General features: G+C 48.3%; 1 protein-coding gene and 1 long non-coding RNA gene across 2 annotated transcripts; one reads left to right on the top strand and one right to left on the bottom strand.

The window, feature by feature from the left end:
• Positions 1-809: 809 nt before the first annotated feature.
• Positions 810-8,000, top strand: slc4a1ap (solute carrier family 4 member 1 adaptor protein). Its single transcript, XM_068751946.1, has 14 exons — positions 810-1,619; positions 2,615-2,828; positions 2,951-3,079; positions 3,159-3,219; positions 3,292-3,431; positions 3,544-3,704; positions 3,920-3,989; positions 4,095-4,284; positions 5,304-5,400; positions 5,470-5,716; positions 5,919-5,999; positions 6,067-6,152; positions 6,253-6,322; positions 6,460-8,000. The coding sequence occupies exons 1-14, from the start codon at positions 810-812 to the stop codon at positions 6,507-6,509; spliced, it is 2,406 nt and encodes an 801-aa protein (XP_068608047.1). The 3' UTR covers positions 6,510-8,000.
• Positions 8,001-8,091: 91 nt separating this feature from the next.
• LOC137907233 (uncharacterized) lies at positions 8,092-10,808 on the bottom strand. The gene is made up of 3 exons (XR_011105931.1): positions 10,753-10,808; positions 9,031-9,084; positions 8,092-8,218 (listed from the first exon to the last, which is right to left on the bottom strand). It is a non-coding gene; the product is annotated as an uncharacterized lncRNA (long non-coding RNA).
• Between the last annotated feature and the right edge of the window lie 10,946 nt (positions 10,809-21,754).

Genomic DNA, 21,754 nt, shown 5'->3' with positions numbered 1-21,754 from the left:
ATCAGGAAATCCAGCAGAGAATGTCTCTCCAGCTGTGATCCTATGGAAACTATCTGGAGGGATTTAAAGAATTCCGTTGCAGCACACAAACCTGGAATATTGTAAAACTGGGGAGGTTTGAACACGAGGAATAATTTACGAGTCCTGGCAGATGCTGGTGCCTGGCTGTGCAGAGAAGCAAACGATACTCAGAAGTGTATTAAAGGTTGAATCATCTTGAGATTGAAGTAGTTAGTAAAAGTAAAAGTCTTTTGCAATGTTTGGGAAAATATTTGTAATATCTCTCGTATTGAGCTACACAATAGCCCAATAAGTCAATACATTTTGAGGGTCACAATGTCTTGAAATCGTAATAATGTACCGAATCGAGGGTTGCCTCCATCACGTCTATTTGCGCGTTAGCATACAAAGTGAAAAACGTCAAATTCAAATGCGTAGCATACATGCTCAGCTCGCTAAATTATCGATAAATTATCTAGATTAAACTCTAACTCACATTGCACAGAGCTGGTGGAAATGCCTGTTCCTTTGTTTATGATGACTCGAATCACCGTTCAGGAAGTAAGATTTGTTGTCCTCGCTATAAAAAGCTCGGGTTGAAAAGAGAAATATTATCGTTCCGCATTAGCAACTTATATTGGATGTAGAATAATGTAATGTATTAATATGTCGTGTATATTGTAGGAAATATTTTTCATATATTTTTATACCATTTTCTTTATAGTAACTTGTTCGAGTTTAAGGCTAATTGGCACCCACCGTAAAGGCAGGGGGAACCCGGACAACATTCACAGTCACACCAAACAAACATGGCCGCTTCATCGTTGTCAAACCTGTGTGTTGAAAATATAGCCGAAGAAACCCACCCTGCGATGGAAGCAGGAGAGTTCTCGGCGACGGAGACTGAAGAGGAACCGACGGGAGATGGCGCGCACAAACCCGAGCCAGAAAAGGAGGACATTTTTAAGAAGCCGGCTCTTTTTGCTGCACCTTCCCTGGCCGGCGTGCGCAGCAGCACCGCCGCTCCCTCCAGAACACACGCTGAAAATAACGACGCCGAAGACGCGGAGACAACCAGAGAGGATTCTCCGAGTTCTGACGGCGAAGGTGAAGCAAAGGAAAAGGGGCGAGAAGAGGATGAAGAAGATGCCAAAGCGGAGAATATGGTTCCTCCCAAAATTAAAACGGAGGCTAAGCCGCGAGTGGTTCAGCTCCAACCCCCCCCGGGCGGTCATTTCCCCCCCATCCCATATACGGAGCCGCCTTGGGGTGGGAAAGCTTCAGACGTCCCTTACGCGTTGGAGATCCTGAAGAACGGTGCCATTGTGGACACGGTGCCCCTCACGCAGAGAAGTCACTTCGTGGTCGGTCGTCTACCTGTGTGTGACGTCACTCTGGAGCATCCCTCCATCTCCAGGTACCACGCAGTGATTCAGTACCGGGGACAGGCCGGAGCCGGCGACGCCGCCGGGGAGGAGACGGGCTTCTACCTCCACGACCTGGGCAGCACGCACGGAACCGTGGTGAACAAGAGCAGGATCCCGCCGAGGACCGACGTCCGGCTCCGTGTGGGGCACGTGTTGAAGTTCGGGGGGAGCACCAGGCTCTTTGTGCTGCAGGTAACGGGCGACGCTCAAGGTTCTACCGACCTTGGACTCTGTGGAACATCTAAAGCAGGGGTCCCCAAACCTTTTCCTGTGGGGGGCCACATAACGTTTCCCTTCTCTGATGGGGGGGCCGGGGTCAGTTTGTACAGGAAAAGTGTGACGATGGCAGGGGGGCCTAAACATTTATTGTTTTCCAGACAGCCACCAAATAACCCTTTCTTCACAGAAAAAAAGGTCAGGAAATAAATAATAACACTATTAATAAAATAAATAATAACTAAATAACCCTTTCCGGGTTTGTCATGGAACATTAACTTTCTGGTCGTATGTGATCATCATTAAAATTGTCCCAAACAAAAGGAAGAATGCTTTTCTTCATAATATTATTCTCCACTATCAATACTATTTTTAGGAAACAAAAGATAGAATTAATGAACCCTCTTAAATGCACCGAATACCATTATTGACCCCCCCACCGGCTACTTATGTTGTATGGAAAGGAAAATTATAATAATTTTTTTTTATTTGGGATTGTTCAAGAGGCCCTGGCCAAATGTTGAGGCGGGCCGTAGTTTGGGGACCACTGGTCTAAACATTGTCTAAGAATCCGGAGCAAAACGAGCGTCTTTTAACCTTATTTGTTCAACTTAAGCCTTTTGTGTGTTTTTTTTTGGTGAGGACATAAATGGAATTTGTTTATCACGTCTTTGGATGGCAGAAATGAAATCGAGATTTAAGATGAGGTTTATTCAGACAGAATGATTATGTTCATTATTCAAACGCCTCTAATTGAAATGTAACGGAGGTTTCGTGCTGCAGAAGTCTTCAGCGACTCCGTGGAGACACTTCAGGAAGTCGTCTATAGTGTTTCCTGCCTCCAGAAGGACCTGCTAAATGCGGAGGTGTGGCCTGAAATGGCCCCTTTTTCATCTCGACCCGAGGGGAGAGGTCCCGGGCCCAGAAGCGGTTTTGTTCTTCGTCACTCTCCTGCTGCTCTCCTCACACAGGGCCCGGAGTTTGACGAGGAAGAGGAGTCTGAGCTTACGGTGACCGAGCTGAAGGAGCGAGCCCGGAAACAGAGGGCGGACCTGGAGCGGAGGATGACGGGAGGTGATTCTGATGAGGAGAACAAGAACGAGGAAGAGGACGATGGGGACGGTGAAACCAAGAAGGGTGAAAGGAAACCATCAAATGATGACTCCGGCTGCTCGTGGGGAATGGGTGAGCCTTTCCTCTGGTTGGGGGGGGGAGGGGGCACAGCTTGCCATGTTGACTCATTGCTGTGTTGATGACCTAATCCTGTCGCTATCTCCCTTCCTGTCATCCGATCTGCCTCCGTGAAGCCGAGGAGGCCTTTCCAGAGGAAGACGAGAACGAGGAAAATCCTTTTTCAACGGAGTTCCAAGAGGACCAGGAAGCCGCCTACCTGAAAGACCCAAAGAAGGCTTTGCAGGGCTTCTATGACAGAGAAGGTGAGGGGGGGGGGGGGGGGAATCGGGGACATCCAGTTATTTCATTTCCAGTTTTGATTTTGTGACTCCATTGTTTCAGGAGAGGAGCTGGAGTTTGAGTATGAAGACAAAAACCACGGCAGCTGGCTCTGCAGAATCAAGTCAGTGACGATGAAGGTTCCGTTGACGGAATTGATTTTATAATAATAACATCTGGAGTGCTGCTCTGTCAGGCTTCCTGTGGACGACGCCCTGGGCAGGCAGCTGGTCGCTGAGGTGACCCACACAGGGAAGAAGAAGGAAGCAGCCATCTTGTGCTGCTTGGACGCCTGTCGGATGCTGGAAGCCAGAGGGCTGCTGCGCCAGGAAGCAGGTGTGACCTCATCGCTCCCGGGAATGTCTGAAATGAGCAGCACGAACCTTCTTCATCGATGTCACGAGGATTTGCATTAGTAGCGTTCCCCGTTCTGCGGACTTGCTCCTAGTGTCCCGTAAGCGCAAGAAGAAGAACTGGGAGGACGACGACTACTACGACAGCGATGACGACACGTTCCTGGACCGCACCGGCACTGTGGAGAAGAAGAGGCAGGAGAGGATGAAGAAGGCGGGAAAGGTGGAGGAGCGGCCTGAGACCTACGAGTCATTGGTAAAATTCTGCTGCTGTTCATTCTCTCTCATTGTTACCTTATTAACTCCTTGAGTGCCAGCCACAGACTATGCAGTACCGGTGCTCCCCTCACGCTTAGCGGATCCACTGTTTGAGCCGTAGCTGACGCGAGAAGCAGCGCTGTAAGGTGTATTTATACAACCGGCACTAATGCTGCACGTACTGCGTCCTTCCTGAAATCGGTTCTCATGTAGGTGTCCAAACTATCGCACGTGGAGAAGGAGCTGGCGGAGACGCAGGAGAAGCTCAATGCGGTGAGAGGAGGTGAGCCATTCTGGCCTGGGTGCTGCCTGTTCTGAGCCCACACCCCCAACAGAGGCGTGTTCTCATTGCCTTACTGTGTGTGTGTGTCCCCCCCCCCTCATTTAGGCTGCTCCGACTCCTCCGCTGAGGACCCACTCGATGCTTTCATGACTGCAGTGCGAAGCGAGGCGGCGATGGACGCCGTAGAGCGCAAGAAGCTCCACCTGCATGCAGCCGACTTGCGGAAAGACGCTCAGAGGCTCCGCCGGCTGGTCGAGCTCACACGGCCCACCCAGATGCCCTCGCTGCTGCAGAGGTTAGACACGGCCCACCCGGATGCCCTCGCTGCTGCAGAGGTTAGACACGGCCCACCCGGATGCCCTCGCTGCTGCAGAGGTTAGACACGGCCCACCCGGATGCCCTCGCTGCTGCAGAGGTTAGACACGGCCCACCCAGATGCCCTCGCTGCTGCAGAGGTTAGACACAGCCCACCCAGATGCCCTCGCTGCTGCAGAGGTTAGACACGGCCCACCCAGATGCCCTCGCTGCTGCAGAGGTTAGACACGGCCCACCCAGATGCCCTCGCTGCTGCAGAGGTTAGACATGGCCCACCCAGATGCCCTCGCTGCTGCAGAGGTTAGACACGGCCCACCCGGATGCCCTCGCTGCTGCAGAGGTTAGACACGGCCCACCCAGATGCCCTCGCTGCTGCAGAGGTTAGACATGGCCCACCCAGATGCCCTCGCTGCTGTGCTGCAGAGGTTAGACACGGCCCACCCAGATGCCCTCGCTGCTGTGCTGCAGAGGTTAGACACGGCCCACCCAGATGCCCTCGCTGCTGCAGAGGTTAGACACGGCCCACCCAGATGCCCTCGCTGCTGTGCTGCAGAGGTTAGACACAGCGTTAGATCGGGGGGGGCTCAGCCCTGATACGCCCCCCTCTATTGTATACACGTAAACAGGAATCTAAAGATAGAACAGTTCAGCCACAGATGAATATTAACAGCAGCCCCCCCCCCCCCCCCCCATCAAGGCGAAAGTGAGGTGGAGTTTCTTATCCCGCGAAACGCGTCTATGGCTTCACAGCAGAAGTAATCTGGAATTTGTATTAGGATCTGTGTGGAGTCATTTCAAGTTTGAATTTAGTTTAGAAAAAGTCCTCGTCTTCTTCCCTTATTAACGATGCAAAACTGTTTTTTGGACAAAGAAACTTCACCCCCAATTTCCATTGGCGTGGGGCAACTACAGAAGACAAGGACTTGCTGTTCCTTTTGGGGTGACCCGTTTCTTTTTCCTGCACATGTTAATGCTTAAAGTTATGTTCTTGCATGATAGTTCAAACTCAGAGCCGGGGAAGCCAAAGAAAACCTTGCCGCTGTTCGGAGCCATGAAGGGAGGAAGCAAATTCAAGTTGAGAACTGGCACCATTGGGGTAGGTGCTGTCCAATCGTCTGACCCTGTCCTTGGATGTCCTCTAACCATGGTGTCTGACCTCTTGTAGAATTTGCCCCCAAAACGCCCCAACTTGCCTGCCGAGCTCTTTGACATGAAAGCTCTTTCAGCTGATGGAGAAGAGGTAGAAGAAGAGGAGGGGATGCATATTAATGAGGACAACGAAGACGGAGGAACTGTGGGAGAGACAAAAGTTGATTCTGAGGAGTCTCAAGAAAGCAAGTCTTCAGGGAGGGACGAACAGCAAGCAGGACAGGCAAGAAAGCCAAAAGGTAAAAGACTGAAGAACAAATACAGTAATACCTTGATATACGAGTAATGGGTTCAGAAGTTTTAACATGAATTACTTGTCACTAGGTGGCAGTATACCTGACGTATACGAAAAGGGTTCCGCTGTTAGCGTAGCATCCATATGTCAAGAAATACAGCGGATTTCCTGATTTCTGCTTTTCAAATCTGTATTTTTAATGATAACATTATTTCGGTGTGACTTATTAGGGCGAAGTCGAGGGGAGGAGTCAACCGAGTCAGAGGAGCAGGTTCTTGGGCGCAGCGGGAGCGTGGTCCCGTCTGGTCCAGGTGGGTCCCGTGTTTTACTGTGCCTGCACTAGTCTGTGGCGTCTCCAGTGATGCTCCACCTCCTCAGGGTCCAAAGTGGAGACGGACAAGGAGCCAGCAGCAGAGCCCAGCGCCAGAAAAAAGCTGAAGAAGAAACCAATGGGCCCCAGCAAGGTCGGCAGACACACACACACACACACACACACACACACACACACACATTTAATAGCATTATGCAGAAGAGCGTGACTCAACTCGTGCTTTGACTCCTCAGCCTCCAGTGCAGCTGTCGGGACAGTATCCAGAGGACGACCCTGATTACTGTGTGTGGATGCCTCCTGCAGGTGAAGGACCTTTATCTGTTTGTTTTAGCCTCCGACGCTAGCTCTCTGACCAAACCGCGTCACCTCGGTCGAAGTGGGATGCAAAGTTTGCCCAGACCTCCTGATCCTGAATCCCGCTGCGCTCCTCTCTTCTCCAGGTCAGACTGGAGATGGCCGCACTTCCTTAAACGACAAATACGGCTACTGAGGGTTTGTGTTTCCACCCTGCGGTGCTTCAGATGCAGATAATCCCTGCAACGCAAATCTCCCCGGCGTCTCAGCCCCCACTCGTCCTAGTGGATGGGTGGCCAACGGGCCCGGCTCGGATGCTACTGCTGCCCAACCTTCCAGCCCCCCCCCCCCAGCAGACACTGGGCCTTCGGCCCACTGGCACTTTCCGCTCTGGGAGATGAGCCGCAGGAATTGCGTCCTTCAATGCTAAATCTCACAAACCGAAAACAGGAGGAGGCCAAAGCAGGAGCGGGCACTGATCTGAACTTCTGTTTGGCTGTTCTTGAAGTTTCAGTCCCCCCCCCCTCAGAGGAGGGAGTGTTGAAACAGCTTTTCTGACCATCTGGACACTCGGATGGCTTAGTGGATGAAACGCAATCTCATAATGACTCAAGCTCAGTGGAGCGCGCGCACGCACACACACACACACACTGGACATCCTTTCCAAAGTCCCCATTTTGGCTTTGTGAGCAAGTCAGCTATTGGTCAATACCTCGAGCTGACGAGTCATTACGCTGTGAAATCACTCTCAGCGATTTTTCCTGTTTTCGTTTGCTTATGTTGAAACAAAAAAGAAATAAATTGAAACTGTATTTTCGTATAAAATGTTGAAATTGTCTTTGCATAATTTTGCACCGAAGCCGCTCACGCTCACTCGGCCCTGAGACAGCAACCTGTTCTCCAGCTTTGGTTTGACCTGGTGGGGAACGTTCCCTCCTCCCACCTGGCAGATCCTTACGATGTGTACTGCTCCAAATAAAGGCGAACTCAACCAGAGGCCACAAGGCATTTATTGAATCGCTTTGTGCAGCAGCGGATGGAATCGTCACGACGGTACATTCTTAGTGGCGTCCGAGGGGCCGACGACTGCCTCAAGTTTCATTCAAACGGACAGGAATGTGATTTAAAGGCAGCAGATCTGTTGACTATCCTGGGATGTCTTCTACTTACAAAAGTAACGAGGTGCGAGTGCGAGAAACCAAGAAACCATTCTCGCACTTCTTTATTCCCACATTCCTTATTTCTGAGAACCAGTGGAAATTCATGCAAAGGCAAAGAGGATACGAGTGCTGAACTTTGACCTGGACTAAACGGCATTCATTAAGAAACTACGTACATGTTTGACATCGCTCATCAGGATCAACATTCACTAAGCCACATTCAGACAGAGGAATGCGACCGCCGGCTGCCATGTTTATTAGGACGCGAAATACTTGATTGTCTTACATGCATATTTTCCCTTGATTATTGATCCTACTGGGAACTATTAGGCTTCAGATGATTGGTCTTGTCCCTTTGTGCCACCGCCTGTTCCTTGATCAGTCCTCCAATCGCCGGATCTTCTCAGAGACAGACATAAAAGCGGATCCTGAAGTATTCCGAGTATTTTCAGGTGAATAACAACGATCCATGTTGACGGATTACCTGAGTGCGCAATAAAAATCCATCAAATACAAAAGTCTTTCTCGTGGTTCATTTCAGGAGAGTCGCTCCATGGTCTCGCTGCAGGAGCCAAAGAAAAGCATGGCGGGGGGGGGGGCTTTTCTTGGATACATTTCCTTATGAGCAGGGGGGATCCTCCGGCGGGGTCAGGGGGCTGCAGGGCGGCACTGTGCTCAAGGAGCGGAAGGCGAAGATGGAGGGATCGTAGGTATACCTGGGTAGAGGACGGCTAGCAGAAAGACTCTGAAAACAGAGAAACACAGAGAAACGGTCACTGAGGAGAAAGAGCCTGCTTCTTCACTCGTGGGGGGTTGTTGGGTCTCGTGAAGAATAAGGGGGGGGGGGGGGGGGGAGACCTGCTGTTGCCGCTGGAGGAGGAACGCAAAGTTAAAACAGGAATACCTCGCTGGCCCAGGAGCCGAGCCGGCGGCACGAAAGATTGTCCTCGTCGTTTTCACTTCGTCTCCGGAGTAAAGCGTCCACGCGAGACGAGTGTCCTAAACACGTCTCCTTATTAAAGGCGGCTCTACCATCAATCTTTATCTCCTCTCCAGACTTTAGAGGCTGAAACCAGATGCCTGCCGGCTGCAGCCTTGGAAGCGCAACAACCCCCCCCCCCACACACACACACACACATCCTCAGCTCTAACAACTCCCCTGCTTGAGTCTAGTCTCAAAGCTGGGCCCCCCATCCAGATCGGTGTCTCTTCTGGATCCTGGCCAGAGAGGATAGGGGGGGGGGGGGGGTTGGATCTGGGTGCGTTGTAAACACAAACCCCTAAAATGGTGGAGATTGTACACATCGTTTGATGTACTATTGGTGGAGCTAAACCGTTAGCAGCAGGGCTAGAAATGGAAAATGACTTCATCCTTGGAAATACACAAGGAAGCCGCACAGCACACCTCCTCCTCCTCCTCCTCTCACTTCTTCATCACAAGCCAACCTCAAAGATGGTGCTGATGACAAACATCGATGTGGCTGCTGCAGCCCAGACGAGTATTAGGAGTCGGCCTCGTTTACTTGCTGCAGATAAATAAATACAAAATGGACTCACCCGGATCTTGAGAGTCCGTGTTTTCCCTCCGCAGTTCTTTTTCAGCAGCATTTTCTGAGGACAACAAGAATTGACAGTGATTAAGGATCCACTCCTGGAATGATCTGCAGCAGCTTTCTTACTCGGGTTTGTGCTCCTTTAGAGCTTCAGCACAGAATCCGTGCCACATTCTGACCTAAGGGTGGGGGGGGGGGGGATACGAGGCAGATCCAGCTGCCTCTAAACGATCATGCGTGTGCAATAGCCCGTCTCCCGCTCCCCTCCTCGTCCACGCAGCTCCAAAAACAGTAAAATCACACACAGTAGGGGTGGAGGATTGGGGGGGGGGGGGGGGCACCCTCTAAGGGGGAAGAATGGAAACACAAAACTGCTGCTGTGATGTGGGTGCGAGCCCTCGTGCTCACCTCCTTCCTCGGTGTGTGTGACGAAGTGAAACATTCTGACTTGTCACAAACCGTTTTGGGGCAGCGTTGTCAGTTTAAAGGACACGACGTTTGAGTATTTACAGTCGACCCCGAGGTCGGCTGGCCCCAGAGCACAACACCACCACGCTGCCGTGGGCCTTTGAGCAACACGTCTTAATTCTATCGCACCGTTTGCATTCCGAGGGGCTCGATTGATTAGCATCTGCGTCGCAAGCTGTTCTTCTTCTCTTCAGAATCAGGCTAACAAACAATGGCGCCGCTGAATTGGAGCTGTGTCTGTGTCTGCTAGCTGCCTCTGAAGGCCTCCTATTGTACTCAGATGAGAGGGGACACTTTCACACACTGACAGGAGGATAGATGTGCGCACACACACACACACACACACACTCCCTCTCTTCACCCCGATTGCTGCCTGCTGTCTCTCATCCTCTGTTCTTGCCTTCTACACACCCTGAAACCTGCAGGTTCTCTCTCTGCAGACCCCCCCCCCCCCCCCCCATCGAGGCTGTCGGCCAACAAGTCGCTGGATTGGAGTGATTCTAACGATTCGTGGGCCAGCTTCTCTGTGACTCGTTAGTGGCTGTCATCTTTCTGTCGTTTATTTAATCCTCTCCTTCTGCCTCCACCCCTCCATCGCTTCCCCCCCCCTCGCTTGCCAGCCTTTGTGAGAAACGGGGGACGGGATGGGGGGGGGGACGACATCTGCTGTCCGTGCCTCCCTCTCCTTCATCACTCTCCAGCCAGACCACCGTGGTGGCGAGCGTGGGCATGGAATATTTGGTATGTTCATTGTGTGTGTGTGTGTGTCGGGGGGGGGGGGAGCCTGCAGGAACATAATGGTGATTTTCAGTTATCCGGGGGGGGTATCACCGTCAGTGATACTTTCTGACTGGACAGGCTGATGTCAGAGGAGCCGGCCCCTTTATATTTTGAGCAGGCAGCAGACTGAACCACCCAATCGTATAAAAACAGTACATGGAAAAAAAAAAAATATATATATATATATATATATATATATAGCCGGTCCGATGGATGGCCATCCAACAGGTTCTGTCCAAGGTTTCTGCCTGTTAAAGGGAAGTTTTTCCTTGCCTCCGTTGCCAAAGTGCTTGCTCTTTTGGGTCGAGTTGGGTTCTGTGTTTCCCTGCGACTCCTGTAAAGTGCCTTGAGACGACTTCCTGTTGTATCCGGCGCTTTAGTAACAAAACTGAATTGAATTGAATGCTGAGTATTGTTAGTGGGTTCGCTCCACGGGGAGGAGGCGAGCTAGCTCACAGCTTTAGCTAGGACTACAAACCTGCTGCATCTTCTCCAGGTCCAGACTGGGTCTTCCCAGCTCCCCAGCGAAACTGTGCCGATACTTCCTGTAAGGTGCTGACTGGTGGTCAAAGTGGGTCAGAATGATGGGCCGGGCCATCGGCTGCACCACCTGCAGCTGAAAGCGCATGGGGGGTGGCTTGAAGCTGCGCGGTGGACTGGAGCTGAAAAGCACGGGGCTGGGGGAAGCAGCCGAGCAGGCGCCGGGCTCGGCCAAGGGCCTGGCGGAGGCGGCCGGTGAGCCACAGCCACACAGGTCCCGCACCTCCTCGTCACTGGAGGCGCTGCTGTGGTGGTCACCGTGGCGCTGGGGGAGGGCAGAAACCCACTTCCTGTTGTCACCGCAGCTGATGCGTTCGAGCTCCTCCTCTGAAGAGTGGCGATCCAGATTCGCGTCGAAAAGGAGACGGAGGCGCCGCAGCCGAGCTGGGGAGGGCGGACCCTGATTGTGCTGCTGGCTGGTGGCCAAAGGCGTGAGGGCGCAGTTCCTCCGCCTCTCTAGGGGAGTCGAGACGGAGCAAAGTTAAAGGAGGAGGGAGGAGACAGTCCCCAAACCGAGTGTGTTTATCTAATGGTGGCGTGTGATCGGCGATAAAGGCGCTCGCTATCTCTCACCCACAGTGAGAGAGCTGCCAGAGTTCGCTTACCTCGGTCAATCTGAGCGAGCTCCTGGTTCTCCCCCTCCGAGTCATCGCTCTCCCCCCCCTCTTCACTGCCGTGGTAAGAAATCTGGAAAAGGGATTGAGATCCTGCTGTGGCTCGAGTTGGACATATGGTACCGCTTCCGGGAATTAACCCTTAACGTTGGTGGGAAGTCTGGGGAGAACGTTCAACAATGTTTCCTCGTTCTTCGGCATCAGTTTCTGGCCCAACTCACGCCAGGGTTAGGGTTCACGCTTGGAATTATTACAATATTAGACATTAATAAAATCTACAGTAATGCGATGTGATGCGCGGATTATTCTGGGGAAAAAAGCATGAGCAGTGGGCTTGCTGTGCGTAAATCTCCAGAGATTATACGTTTAAGAAAATGCAGGAAGACAAGCCAGAATTTATAGCTTGAAAGGTTTGCATTTAACACGTTATACTGCTATAATACAGCAGAAACTATGAAAAATACACAGTGGAATACCAATAAAGCAGGCGTAATAATGTAATCATTAACTGCAGGCCGCTGCAGAGAAACTGCTTCAACGAAACATGAAGTCAGCTTCTGTGCGAAGCTGCAGAGGCGGACAGAATGAAATCCTGTCGTTCCGTCGCATCGCTAAACCGCTTGCTAAGCTGGATCAATGGAGACGTCACAGCGCCGGGCGCCCGTTCACACAAGCATCAGCCCCGACACGCCCCCCCCCCCCCCGCAAAACACACAACACAAGGGTCGGTTCATGATTAACGGAATCTCCTGGGACAGATATGGGAGGAGAGGACTTTTAGCACACACACACGCACACACACGCGCCAAATGCTGCTGCTGGAGTATATTTATCAGAAGTGGATCAAACCTCCAGTCTACATCCCAAAGTATTCTTGAACGAGTAACTTAACCACAACTTGGGCACCAGAAAGGCTCCTCCTCACCACGAGGGAACTTCCCAGCGAGATGGATGAAGTACAGAGTGAAATACGACACCATAAACTCAGTATCTATGCCAACACGTCATCAGCCGCTGATCCGGATCTGTTGAGCACGCTTTGTAGGCATTAACAGCGATATGAACAATATTCACGTCACAGACCGAGACCTTCCCTTGGGAGTATTTCCCTGGGAGTATTTCCCTGGGAGTATTTCCCCGGGAGTAACCTGGATTCCCGACGCTTCTTTCTTTCACGCTCTGTTTTAGCCGGACGTTTCGGATGCTCCTCAACTTTCGGGGTTTGTCTTTGGACGCGTCGGCCGCTGCTGCAAACGGCCGACGTGGATAATTAGAGAGTTCAGGACAACAACAGCTTCTAACATGGGCTTCACAGACATGTTTGTCTTAGTTATGACCCAAATTAACTATCACTGCCACGCCATCCACACACACACACACACACACACACACACACACACACACACACACCCTTTACTACAAACGTGACTCATTGCGGTCAGTCAAGCAGCGTCCATCTATTAGTGAGACAGTTTGTGACATGCTGCATGTGTGTGTGTGTGTGTGTGTGTGTGTGTGTGTGTGCGAGCACGCCGTGTTTTGACAACCGGCCCGCAAGAGAACAAGTCACAAGACAAAAAAAAAGTGAAGCCATGCAGTTCAAACATTTTCTGTGAACTCTTCCTCTGCGTCGAGCCTTTTAGCACAAAAGCAGCGACGCGTTTACAGGAAAAACGTCACGTTTAGTTTCATAGCGAGAAAAACGTCACGTTTAGTTTAGTAACCGGATGATTGGATGCAATTAGGTAGGCAGGTGTGGGAGGGAGCACCTGTGGCCCATTTACCACTGATTGGGGGGGGGGGGGCGTATATAGGTGCTTCCCCTCCCTCGTTCCAGCTTCCTCATTTGTGTTTTCCCCGTCGAAGGCAGGTTGGCCGTAGACTGTCACTGCCTTGTCTCTCCTTTTCATTTGTTAGTTTTGTTTGTGGAGCGTTTTTAAGGACGTTTTTAGAGTCTTAAATAAATATTTTGGATTATTAACTGCCGTGCTGGTTTTCACTGTGAGCGGACCTGTGGGTGGGAAACCTGCTAAAACGAGCTGGGAACCAAAGGAACACGAAATAGATCTTTAGGTTGAAAGTCCTAAAGTGGCGTTGTTGGCGACATTTCGTTTAGCCCCATATGCCCAACGCCACAGTTTCATAGCGAGAAAGACGCCACGTTTAGTTTCGTAGCTGATCTTACCTTCAGGTGAAAAGGATGCATCTCATTGAGGGAATGTCTTCGCAGCTTCTTCGTCAGCGTCTTAAGCATTTTGTATTTATTTAACGGTATCTTAAAGCTTATCCATCGCTATTTGCGCTCTTATCAGCGTCTTTACGCAGCAGAACTAGCAGCGAACCCGCCTAGCTTCGGATTAGCTGCTGTCCAGAGTGACAGCTGCGGCTAGCTGCGGCTGGCTGCGTTTAGCTGCGTTTAGCTGCGCAGCTAGCTGCGTTTAGCTGCGTTTAGCTGCGGCTAGCTGCGGCTAGCTGCGTTTAGCTGCGGCTAGCTGCGTTTAGCTGCGGCTAGCTGCGGCTAGCGGCGTAAACGCAGCTGGTCCGCAGCGAACTCGGGACTTTCCGGTTCATTTCGAGGCTCCGTTTTCTGCTCCTCGCGTCCCGGTGAAAGACGCGCCTCCTCCGGCTCACCAGCGGAGCTCAGAGATGTCTGGAAAAATTTTAAAATTATATCAACTTATTTGCACTTAGACGCGCGCACGCAACCAAATCGCACACCAGCCGCACGGGCACGAAGGAGCGCTCCTCCGGCTCGACGCACCACCCGCTGATTGGCTGTGACGCCGAGTGACGTCACACTGCGAGTTAAAGCTCCTCTTGTTTACTTCCTCCTCTCGACATCAGCTGAAACCTTTTTGTGTGAAAGCTGAGCCAGTAAATGTCCAAAAAAGCAACATCCAAGCTGTGGCATTATTCAAGCCGCTTATCTATTTGGTTAAATATTCTATTTATCAGCACATCACATGGCAATAATAATGATCGTACGACAAGAGAGTAGTTTGAAAGATGGATAGCAAGACACCAAACCTTTGACAGTATTCCTCAGTAACGCTTGTGATAATTTTCCTTTGGGAATGCCCAATAAGGCCAAAGCTTCGCCTTCCTCACCGATGGCGAGACGCTTTCTTCCATAATTTCCGTATCCTTGATGAAATCCGGCGTGTCTGGATGGCGTTGAGCTGCAGTAGATGACGTTTCTTGTGTGTTTCAGTCTAGGGCGAGAACATCTTAGAGTTCAGGAATAGCAATGTAAACAAAAAACTAAAGTTTTGCATTGAATGTGGAACAAATACTTTTGATATCTGCTGAATTGAGCTTTTCAGACTGTTCTTATTTGATTTGATTGCAAACAGGAGACTCTTTTGCTGACTATTTAATGCCATGGGATGTGAGTCATCAATAGAATTCCTCCTTTAACATAATTTGCTTGTCATATAAGGATACAGTCCATTATAACGTCTGCCAGATCATATTCTGACAAGACCAGTCGTCTTTTATTACAGTTAGCCTTTTATTTCATCCCATTTGCCAGCAACAACAGCCAGGCCTTTATTTTGAAACTGGAGAGAGAGAGAGAGAGAGAGAGAGGGGCAGTGGGAGATGTGAAAAGGGAGAGTGCGTCAGGTGGAATTGGTTTAAGTGGGGGTATCCAGTTTCAGTGATGTCGTTCTTTGCCAGCGCTGTCTGTGAGATGTGCCGTATGTCGCATGCACGTACACAACTGCGTTTGTTTCAGTGCTTTAACAGGGAAAACGGAGTATCCTCAGATTCAATGGAAGTCCTTAAAACCGCGCAGGGACTTCTTCCTCCCGCATGAACTGTAGCTCTGGTTATATTTACAATGCATGCTGCTGTAAATGTAAAATCAGAAGGTACGAGTCGTTGTTTGTAGCCTTCTCTCTGCTGCTGTTGAACAGTGATCTCTGTGAGAGACTTTCTCACTGAACACCTGAAGTCAATGACCTGCCTGACTTTCCAAGGAGCTTGTGGCTTGGCTCCAGATCAAAGCTCTATTCAAATCCAATTTACTGCTGAATAGAGCCAACAAGCCAGCGATATCCAGAACGTGCTTGGCCTGAGTTACTGAGAGTTGCACGTGTTTATTTGTCTAAAAATCTTAAATTGTATCATTTAAAAATTAATGATTTATCAGCCTTGTTGACTGCTTTTGTGGTTTCTTGTATTCACATTTTCTTTCCACACGAGGGCGCCAGCCGTGTTCTTAGGCATGAAATTCGGTTTCCTGAAAGCAGACCTCATGTTTCCAGAAACCTAAACACAAGTCCAACAAACACACACACAAAATGCTAAATGCCACAAACCCCTTGCAAAATGGATATTTGCCCCCAAATCAATGTTCACTCTCGTCAAAATGGTATTTTGTGTTCAAATGACACACATACGAGGATATGAAGAGACACTTTCAGGATCCGGTTGAACACTGATGGAACGCACGAGTATGAATGACCATCAGGAGATTACAGTGATGCCTGTGCAGCTCTGTGATGCACCGACTCCTGTTGCAAGATGTCACAGTATCATGTTTATATACTCAGATATACAGTAAAACACACAAATATGCATGTATTCTCCAGAATAGTTTTGCGAACACATCATAGCAAACACTGATGTGTAGAAAGAACATAGAACAGGCCTGCACAGTAAACATCACTACACAACATGTAAACCGTGGTCGACCAAAGTGGCCCGGATCTCATCGAAGACGATGGCTCTCCTTCCTCTTCCTCTCCTCCTCGTCCTCGTCCTTACTCTCACTACTCTGCCTCTCTGATCTCCTTTCTCTTCGATGTTGCCGTCCATCGCTCTCCAAACCAGACGTCCATCTCTGGCCATTTTGTTGCTGAAGCTCTGATTCCAGATTGCATGGCAGGCTTGGAATAGACGTTTAGCCATTTGAGTGGCAGCGTGTTCCATGAAGAGGGTTTATCCATGAAGATTGAGCAAACTAGAGAGAAATGTGAGTAGTGATCTGAGGAATGTGTGCTATGCTATTGAGAATTGAGTGAAGAGCCGGAATTGTGTTTGTGTTTCTGCAGAATTGGTTCATGAGCCAGAGGTTTCAGTGATTGTGTTTCAGGTTCGGAGTTTTGTGTGTAGGTAACATTGAAAAACTGTAAAAATCAAACAAATCAGTTCCCCACAAACTAAAAAAGGTTCAGAGCCAGAATAGTGAGTTTGGATAAGGGGTTTGTGGAGAGGAGAAAAGAGGAGAGGCCTTGAGGCCTGGTGACTAAATATGGCTCACTCTGAAATCAGGAAACAGCGTTTGATTTCTCTGGCTGGATGGTTGCATAAGTGGAACAATGTGGGGGCAGATGATGCGAACATGCGCCGGTGATGTCAACATGTTTCCCTTTCCCTTGTCAATTGTTTCGCGTTGCTGAAATAGCTGATGACACACCAGCCAGATGACCTGTGAGCGTCACCGCGTCTGTTTTTAGCAGCGCATCCCGCAGATCTCGGCCCACTTGGCTTTAGAAGTCCTCGTCTTTCTCTTCCCTCTTGCCCACGTCGCCCACGCTCTCCCCTGGATAGCGGTTTATGGCCACAGCCTCTCCTCCTTTCCCCTCCACTCTTCGCTCACCCACTGACCTACTGGCGGAAAGCGTGGGGGGGGGGGTCCATCTGTGCTGATGAGGTTACTTTTAGCCTCCCAGGCTGCTATTTTCTCTTCCAGTACGAAGCCCAGGTGAACACGGAGGCCTTACCTGAAGAATTAAAGCCATTTAATCGCGAGATGAATCATGTTTCTCAGCTAAAGGGGAAAGCTGCAGCTTCTCCACTGAAGATTTATGTCGTATTTATATTCCTCTTTGAGTCAAAGCTGCTCATATCGAAAGAGAAATGACCGATGACTGACGGTGGCACTCCGATAAGCTTTTATTGGGGGATTGTAAAAATGAGGCTCCTTTTGCTTTGCATTATGGGAGTCTGCACCAATATTCCCAGAAATCCATCTTATAATGTGAAGACTCTTTTTAACCTGTCGGGAACAATTATGTTGTAAGAAATGTACCTTAATAAGTACATAGCTCTTTTTGCAAGTCATTTCTTATTTTATTTTAACCAATTAGAAAATTCTAATCATAATTTAGAAGGGTATAATAAAAGGCTATATAAAAAACAACTTTTTATTTAATATTCCAGTTAGAGCATATTTAAAGAGGCACTAACGGCAAACGTCAGATTTATTTTGTTAAACATATTGGATAAATGCAACTATTGTATTGTGTTCTTTACAGCATCAACCTGCAGCACATTAATTAGGAAGAGTGCACGTGCAAAAACAATAATGCAGCCTCTTTCAGGGTGAAACATCCCTTTATGCTGCAACACAGGGATGACAGAATAGCACGAGGGTATCACACAAAGATGCTAAAAAAAAAAAACCTCAACACTGAATGACGGAATTCGGATGACCTGAGAGGAAAAAGAAGAAATGATCTCAGTTGTGTTGCTAAAGATAGAGTTTGACCTCAGATTAGTCTCATGGCTTAAGTCTTGTTCTCCTAACCAGCATGATGTCAGCACAATTGCGTCATCATCATAAAGAAAACATGAACCTGCAGTGATGCCTTGATAGAAATGTGTCTCCTTTTAAAACCCATAGGAAATCATTTTTTACTTGCTGCCATTAGAAGCACCCATTCCCTCTGTAGCTGCCCTCTGACTACATCACATTTCTGTGTCTACCAGCAGGTCATGATGACTTTTGATCAGTGGTTGGTTTGTTCGTCATCAAAAACAACAAACTCTGCTGCTAACATTTTCTCTATAATAACTTCAATAATAAATCCAGAAAAATCGTTTTTCAGACCCTCAAACTGTGGATTTGAAAGCAAAAGAACATTTCTTCAATTTGTCCGTTCAGTTCGAGAAGCTTTTACGTTTTATATTTATTCAAGTATTTCCTCCTGACATGCATGTACTTCAAATAGTTACTTTTTCTACCAATACTACCTATATTTATTTCACATGTATCGTTGTAGTAGACATGCAAGTTAGTATTTTCAATAAACGTGAGTCTATACAAATAATCATATCCTTTAAAATTATTTTTTATAATTTCCTAATGGGTTAAAAAATGTAAAAAAAAGTTGCAAAAAGAGCTGTGTACTTATTATGGTCAATTTTTCTGCAGATAATAAACAGAAATTTTTCACCTTTTCCTTTGATTGTTAATCATCCGCTTTATGGACTTGGATTGTAAAGGTGCAAAGAAAGTGAGCGTTAAAGCAAGAACTTTTCAGTCATCCCTTATCAGAGAACAACAGAGGGCAGCAGAGTGTTGTCCTTCACAGTCGTCTTCAAGCTGTAGACGAGATGAGAACAGTGGGAAACACAGCAGGCCTTTGGCCCCCGTCATCAGCTTGGTATGGAAACACTGCATTTAGATGAAGGATGAAGCTCGACTGGCCACGGCCAACATTAACAGACGCAGGGGGGGGGGGCCTTCGGGGTGCCACTTCCTCTCTTCTCTCTCTTGGCAGTGGTATAATTGCTGTGGTTGCCTAGCGACCGGAAGCATGGAAACAGAAGGTGTCACTTGTTACCTCAGAGCTGGATTTAGCCAAAATGTGGCCAACGGATCATAATGGGGATGGAGTGGAGCGAGAGGTCAGTGAAGGTCGTGGATTAATTGCTGCACAACGTTTGACTGGATGTTTGCAAAAAAAAAAAAAAAAACGCAGCTGTGTATAAAAAATAAAATAAAAACCCGATTCAGACAGACACACTTTAAGGTGTCAACGTGCATAAAAAAATGATGGATCACAAAGTGAGGGAAAAACATGATTAATATAACTTGAGTCAACCTTTTTGTGTGAACACACAGATTTTCATCTGCTATAATAATGGCACTATTTCATCACTACACCATCAAAAGATCTTTTCTTTTTCTTTTTTGGACTGAGGAATATAATGTTAGACATTTGTGCGGAGTAATAAGTGATATTTTTAGAACGCATTGGCATGAAATGAGACAGCATTTACTGACATGACATTCCACTTCCTGCTCAGTACAGTGCTTGAGGACAAATATACCGTTCAATTACGGTATATATACAATTATATAAATTAAATTGAATTGAATCAATTCCATTCAATGAAAATGTATTTCTATAGCGCCGGATCATCGAAAGTTATCTCAAGGCACTTTACAGGATTAGCAAGGAAAGACAGAACCCAACTTGACCCACAAGAACAAGAACTGTGGAGACGGAGGCAAGGAAAAACTTCCCTCTAACTGGCAGAAACCTTGGACAGAACCTCAGGCTCATAGTGGGCGGCCATCTGTCTGGACTGGCTGGGTTGAGAAGGAGAGAGAGAGAGAGAGAGAGAGAGAGGATGACAGTCAAAAACAAGGACACGCCACTGATTGATCAAGTAGACACAGATGAACCAGAGACATCGTGTTTGCACTTGAATGCAGGATTTCACAGAATCCTGCATTGTCAAATTCAAAATGGGATTTTGGTCCATGTTCCTATGGCGATCAGCTAAGATTCCCGCCTGCCTTAACGGAGTGCAGCACTGTGCAGCGACATCAAGGAAAAATCGTGGTGTTAGAAGTGAGCAGAGCCGGCTGGAGTCGTACCATGCAGTGAAAGGTGCTTTGCATGCATTTGCATTTGGTATAGCTAAGCTAATGTCTGCAGAAAGGAAGCAGGTCACAGCAGGTTAGTTTTAATGCTAATGCTAGCAAACACAAAGGATTCAACGGCGACCTTGGGAGTAGGAGTGCAGTGGGGGTACATGTGATGAAAGCGGCCATGCTACTGCGTGAGCTAGCATGTCGGCTCCATGCAAGCTGGATAAATAAAATAATGGAAAGTTATCAGTGGGATCAAATCAAATGGAATCTTAGCATCCCCGCTTGTGTGTTTACTGTGACTGCTTCTGCTCCTCTCTCCCCACTATGACCTGCATGACCCCCGTCTCCTCCTCCACACCCACTCGTCCATCTCTTCCTTCGTCCAATCATCCCGTCCCGCTACTCTCCCATCGTGTTCGTCGTGCAAACCCGTTATTTACCCTTCTGCATCAACTGCCTCCTTCCTCTCCAGTTTCCACTCTATTTTCAAACGTCTTCCCTCCCTCCCATCCTCTGCTGTGCGCCTCCATCTCTGCCTCCGTCTCTGGTGTGCACGCAGTGGATGGCGACGGCCCACTCGGTCCTCTCGGGGAGCAGAAGGTTTGTCCACTCCTACTCAGGCTTTGCGTCATGGAACACAGAGACACAGAGATAGAGGAGGGAGAACAGATGGGAGGAGGACACACTGGCTGCCTGTTGTATAACATTACTCCTAAAAACACGGGTTATTGTGGACTTAAGGAAGCCTACATAAAGGGCGTTGATATATATAGAGGCAGGAACCGTAACGAAAAGGAGATTCTATCCCGCACTTTTAGGTTCATGCATTCAAGGTCATTATTTTCAGAGAAAGCACACATGAAATTTTATTCGTTTAATATTCATTTTAGATGTGATTTTAACAGAAAACAAAATTATTTTCATCTCCTCTTTTATTATATTACCTGCAGTCAACTTTTCAGGCCACACATTCATCCTGGACCTGTTGCCCACACGGAAATCTAATGTGTGTGTGTGTGTGTGTGTGTGTTGCAAGATTTTTGTAACCATAGCAACCTGATGCACATCAGTGCATGACATCATAAGTGACACAGCCATTGCCATTTACGCAAGTGGGAAGACAATTCAGAGCGCTCTGATATTGTGTTTGCCTGCAGCAGCTCCTGCTCTCGGATTTCTAACAAGCATTACAGAAGCTTCTGTTTGTGAGTGGCGATCAAAAAAACAAAATACTGCATAAATGGTACAGAGAATTCTGGCAACAGAGTGTGTCAAATGCTAATGCTTGTTTGCTGGATTTACACAGAAACAAAGGAATGATTAAATGTATCCTATCATGTAAACAAGAGATTAGACGTTATCATTGAAAGGAGATCATAAACAGTCAAATCTGGGTCATGCTGAAAACAAAATTCTACCCTCAGAGAGAATCCCCGGTGATTTTGATGACTTGATGACTGAATGAAGATATGTGAGCAAAAACCGGCGACCCTTCCTGGGTGTACGCCGCCTCTTGTCCGATTGTCAGCTGGGACGGATCTCAGCTTCTCTGCAGCAGACATGGGACTGGACTCCAGCTCTGATTGGCTGGATAAATAAATAAATAATAATAAAGAAGGATAAATAAATAAAAAGAAACGAGGACATTGTGGAGCGAAGACACGTCATGATAAATGAAGATGCGATGATGAAAATGGAGCATGACGAGGAAG

This window comes from Brachionichthys hirsutus, chromosome 18, assembly GCF_040956055.1.
Source record: "Brachionichthys hirsutus isolate HB-005 chromosome 18, CSIRO-AGI_Bhir_v1, whole genome shotgun sequence".
Taxonomy (NCBI): domain Eukaryota; kingdom Metazoa; phylum Chordata; class Actinopteri; order Lophiiformes; family Brachionichthyidae; genus Brachionichthys; species Brachionichthys hirsutus.
Note: the sequence above shows the minus strand (reverse complement) of the source record. Positions and strands in the feature narration are given on the sequence as shown.

Excerpts from the sequence above, each read along its gene's own strand:
- slc4a1ap (XM_068751946.1), top strand. The coding sequence starts at position 810 with ATGGCCGCTTCATCGTTGTCAAACCTGTGTGTTGAAAATATAGCCGAA. Across the intron at positions 6,000-6,066 it reads CGTGGTCCCGTCTGGTCCAG|GGTCCAAAGTGGAGACGGAC; the intron begins GTGGGTCCCGTG and ends CCACCTCCTCAG. Across the intron at positions 6,153-6,252 it reads AACCAATGGGCCCCAGCAAG|CCTCCAGTGCAGCTGTCGGG; the intron begins GTCGGCAGACAC and ends TTGACTCCTCAG.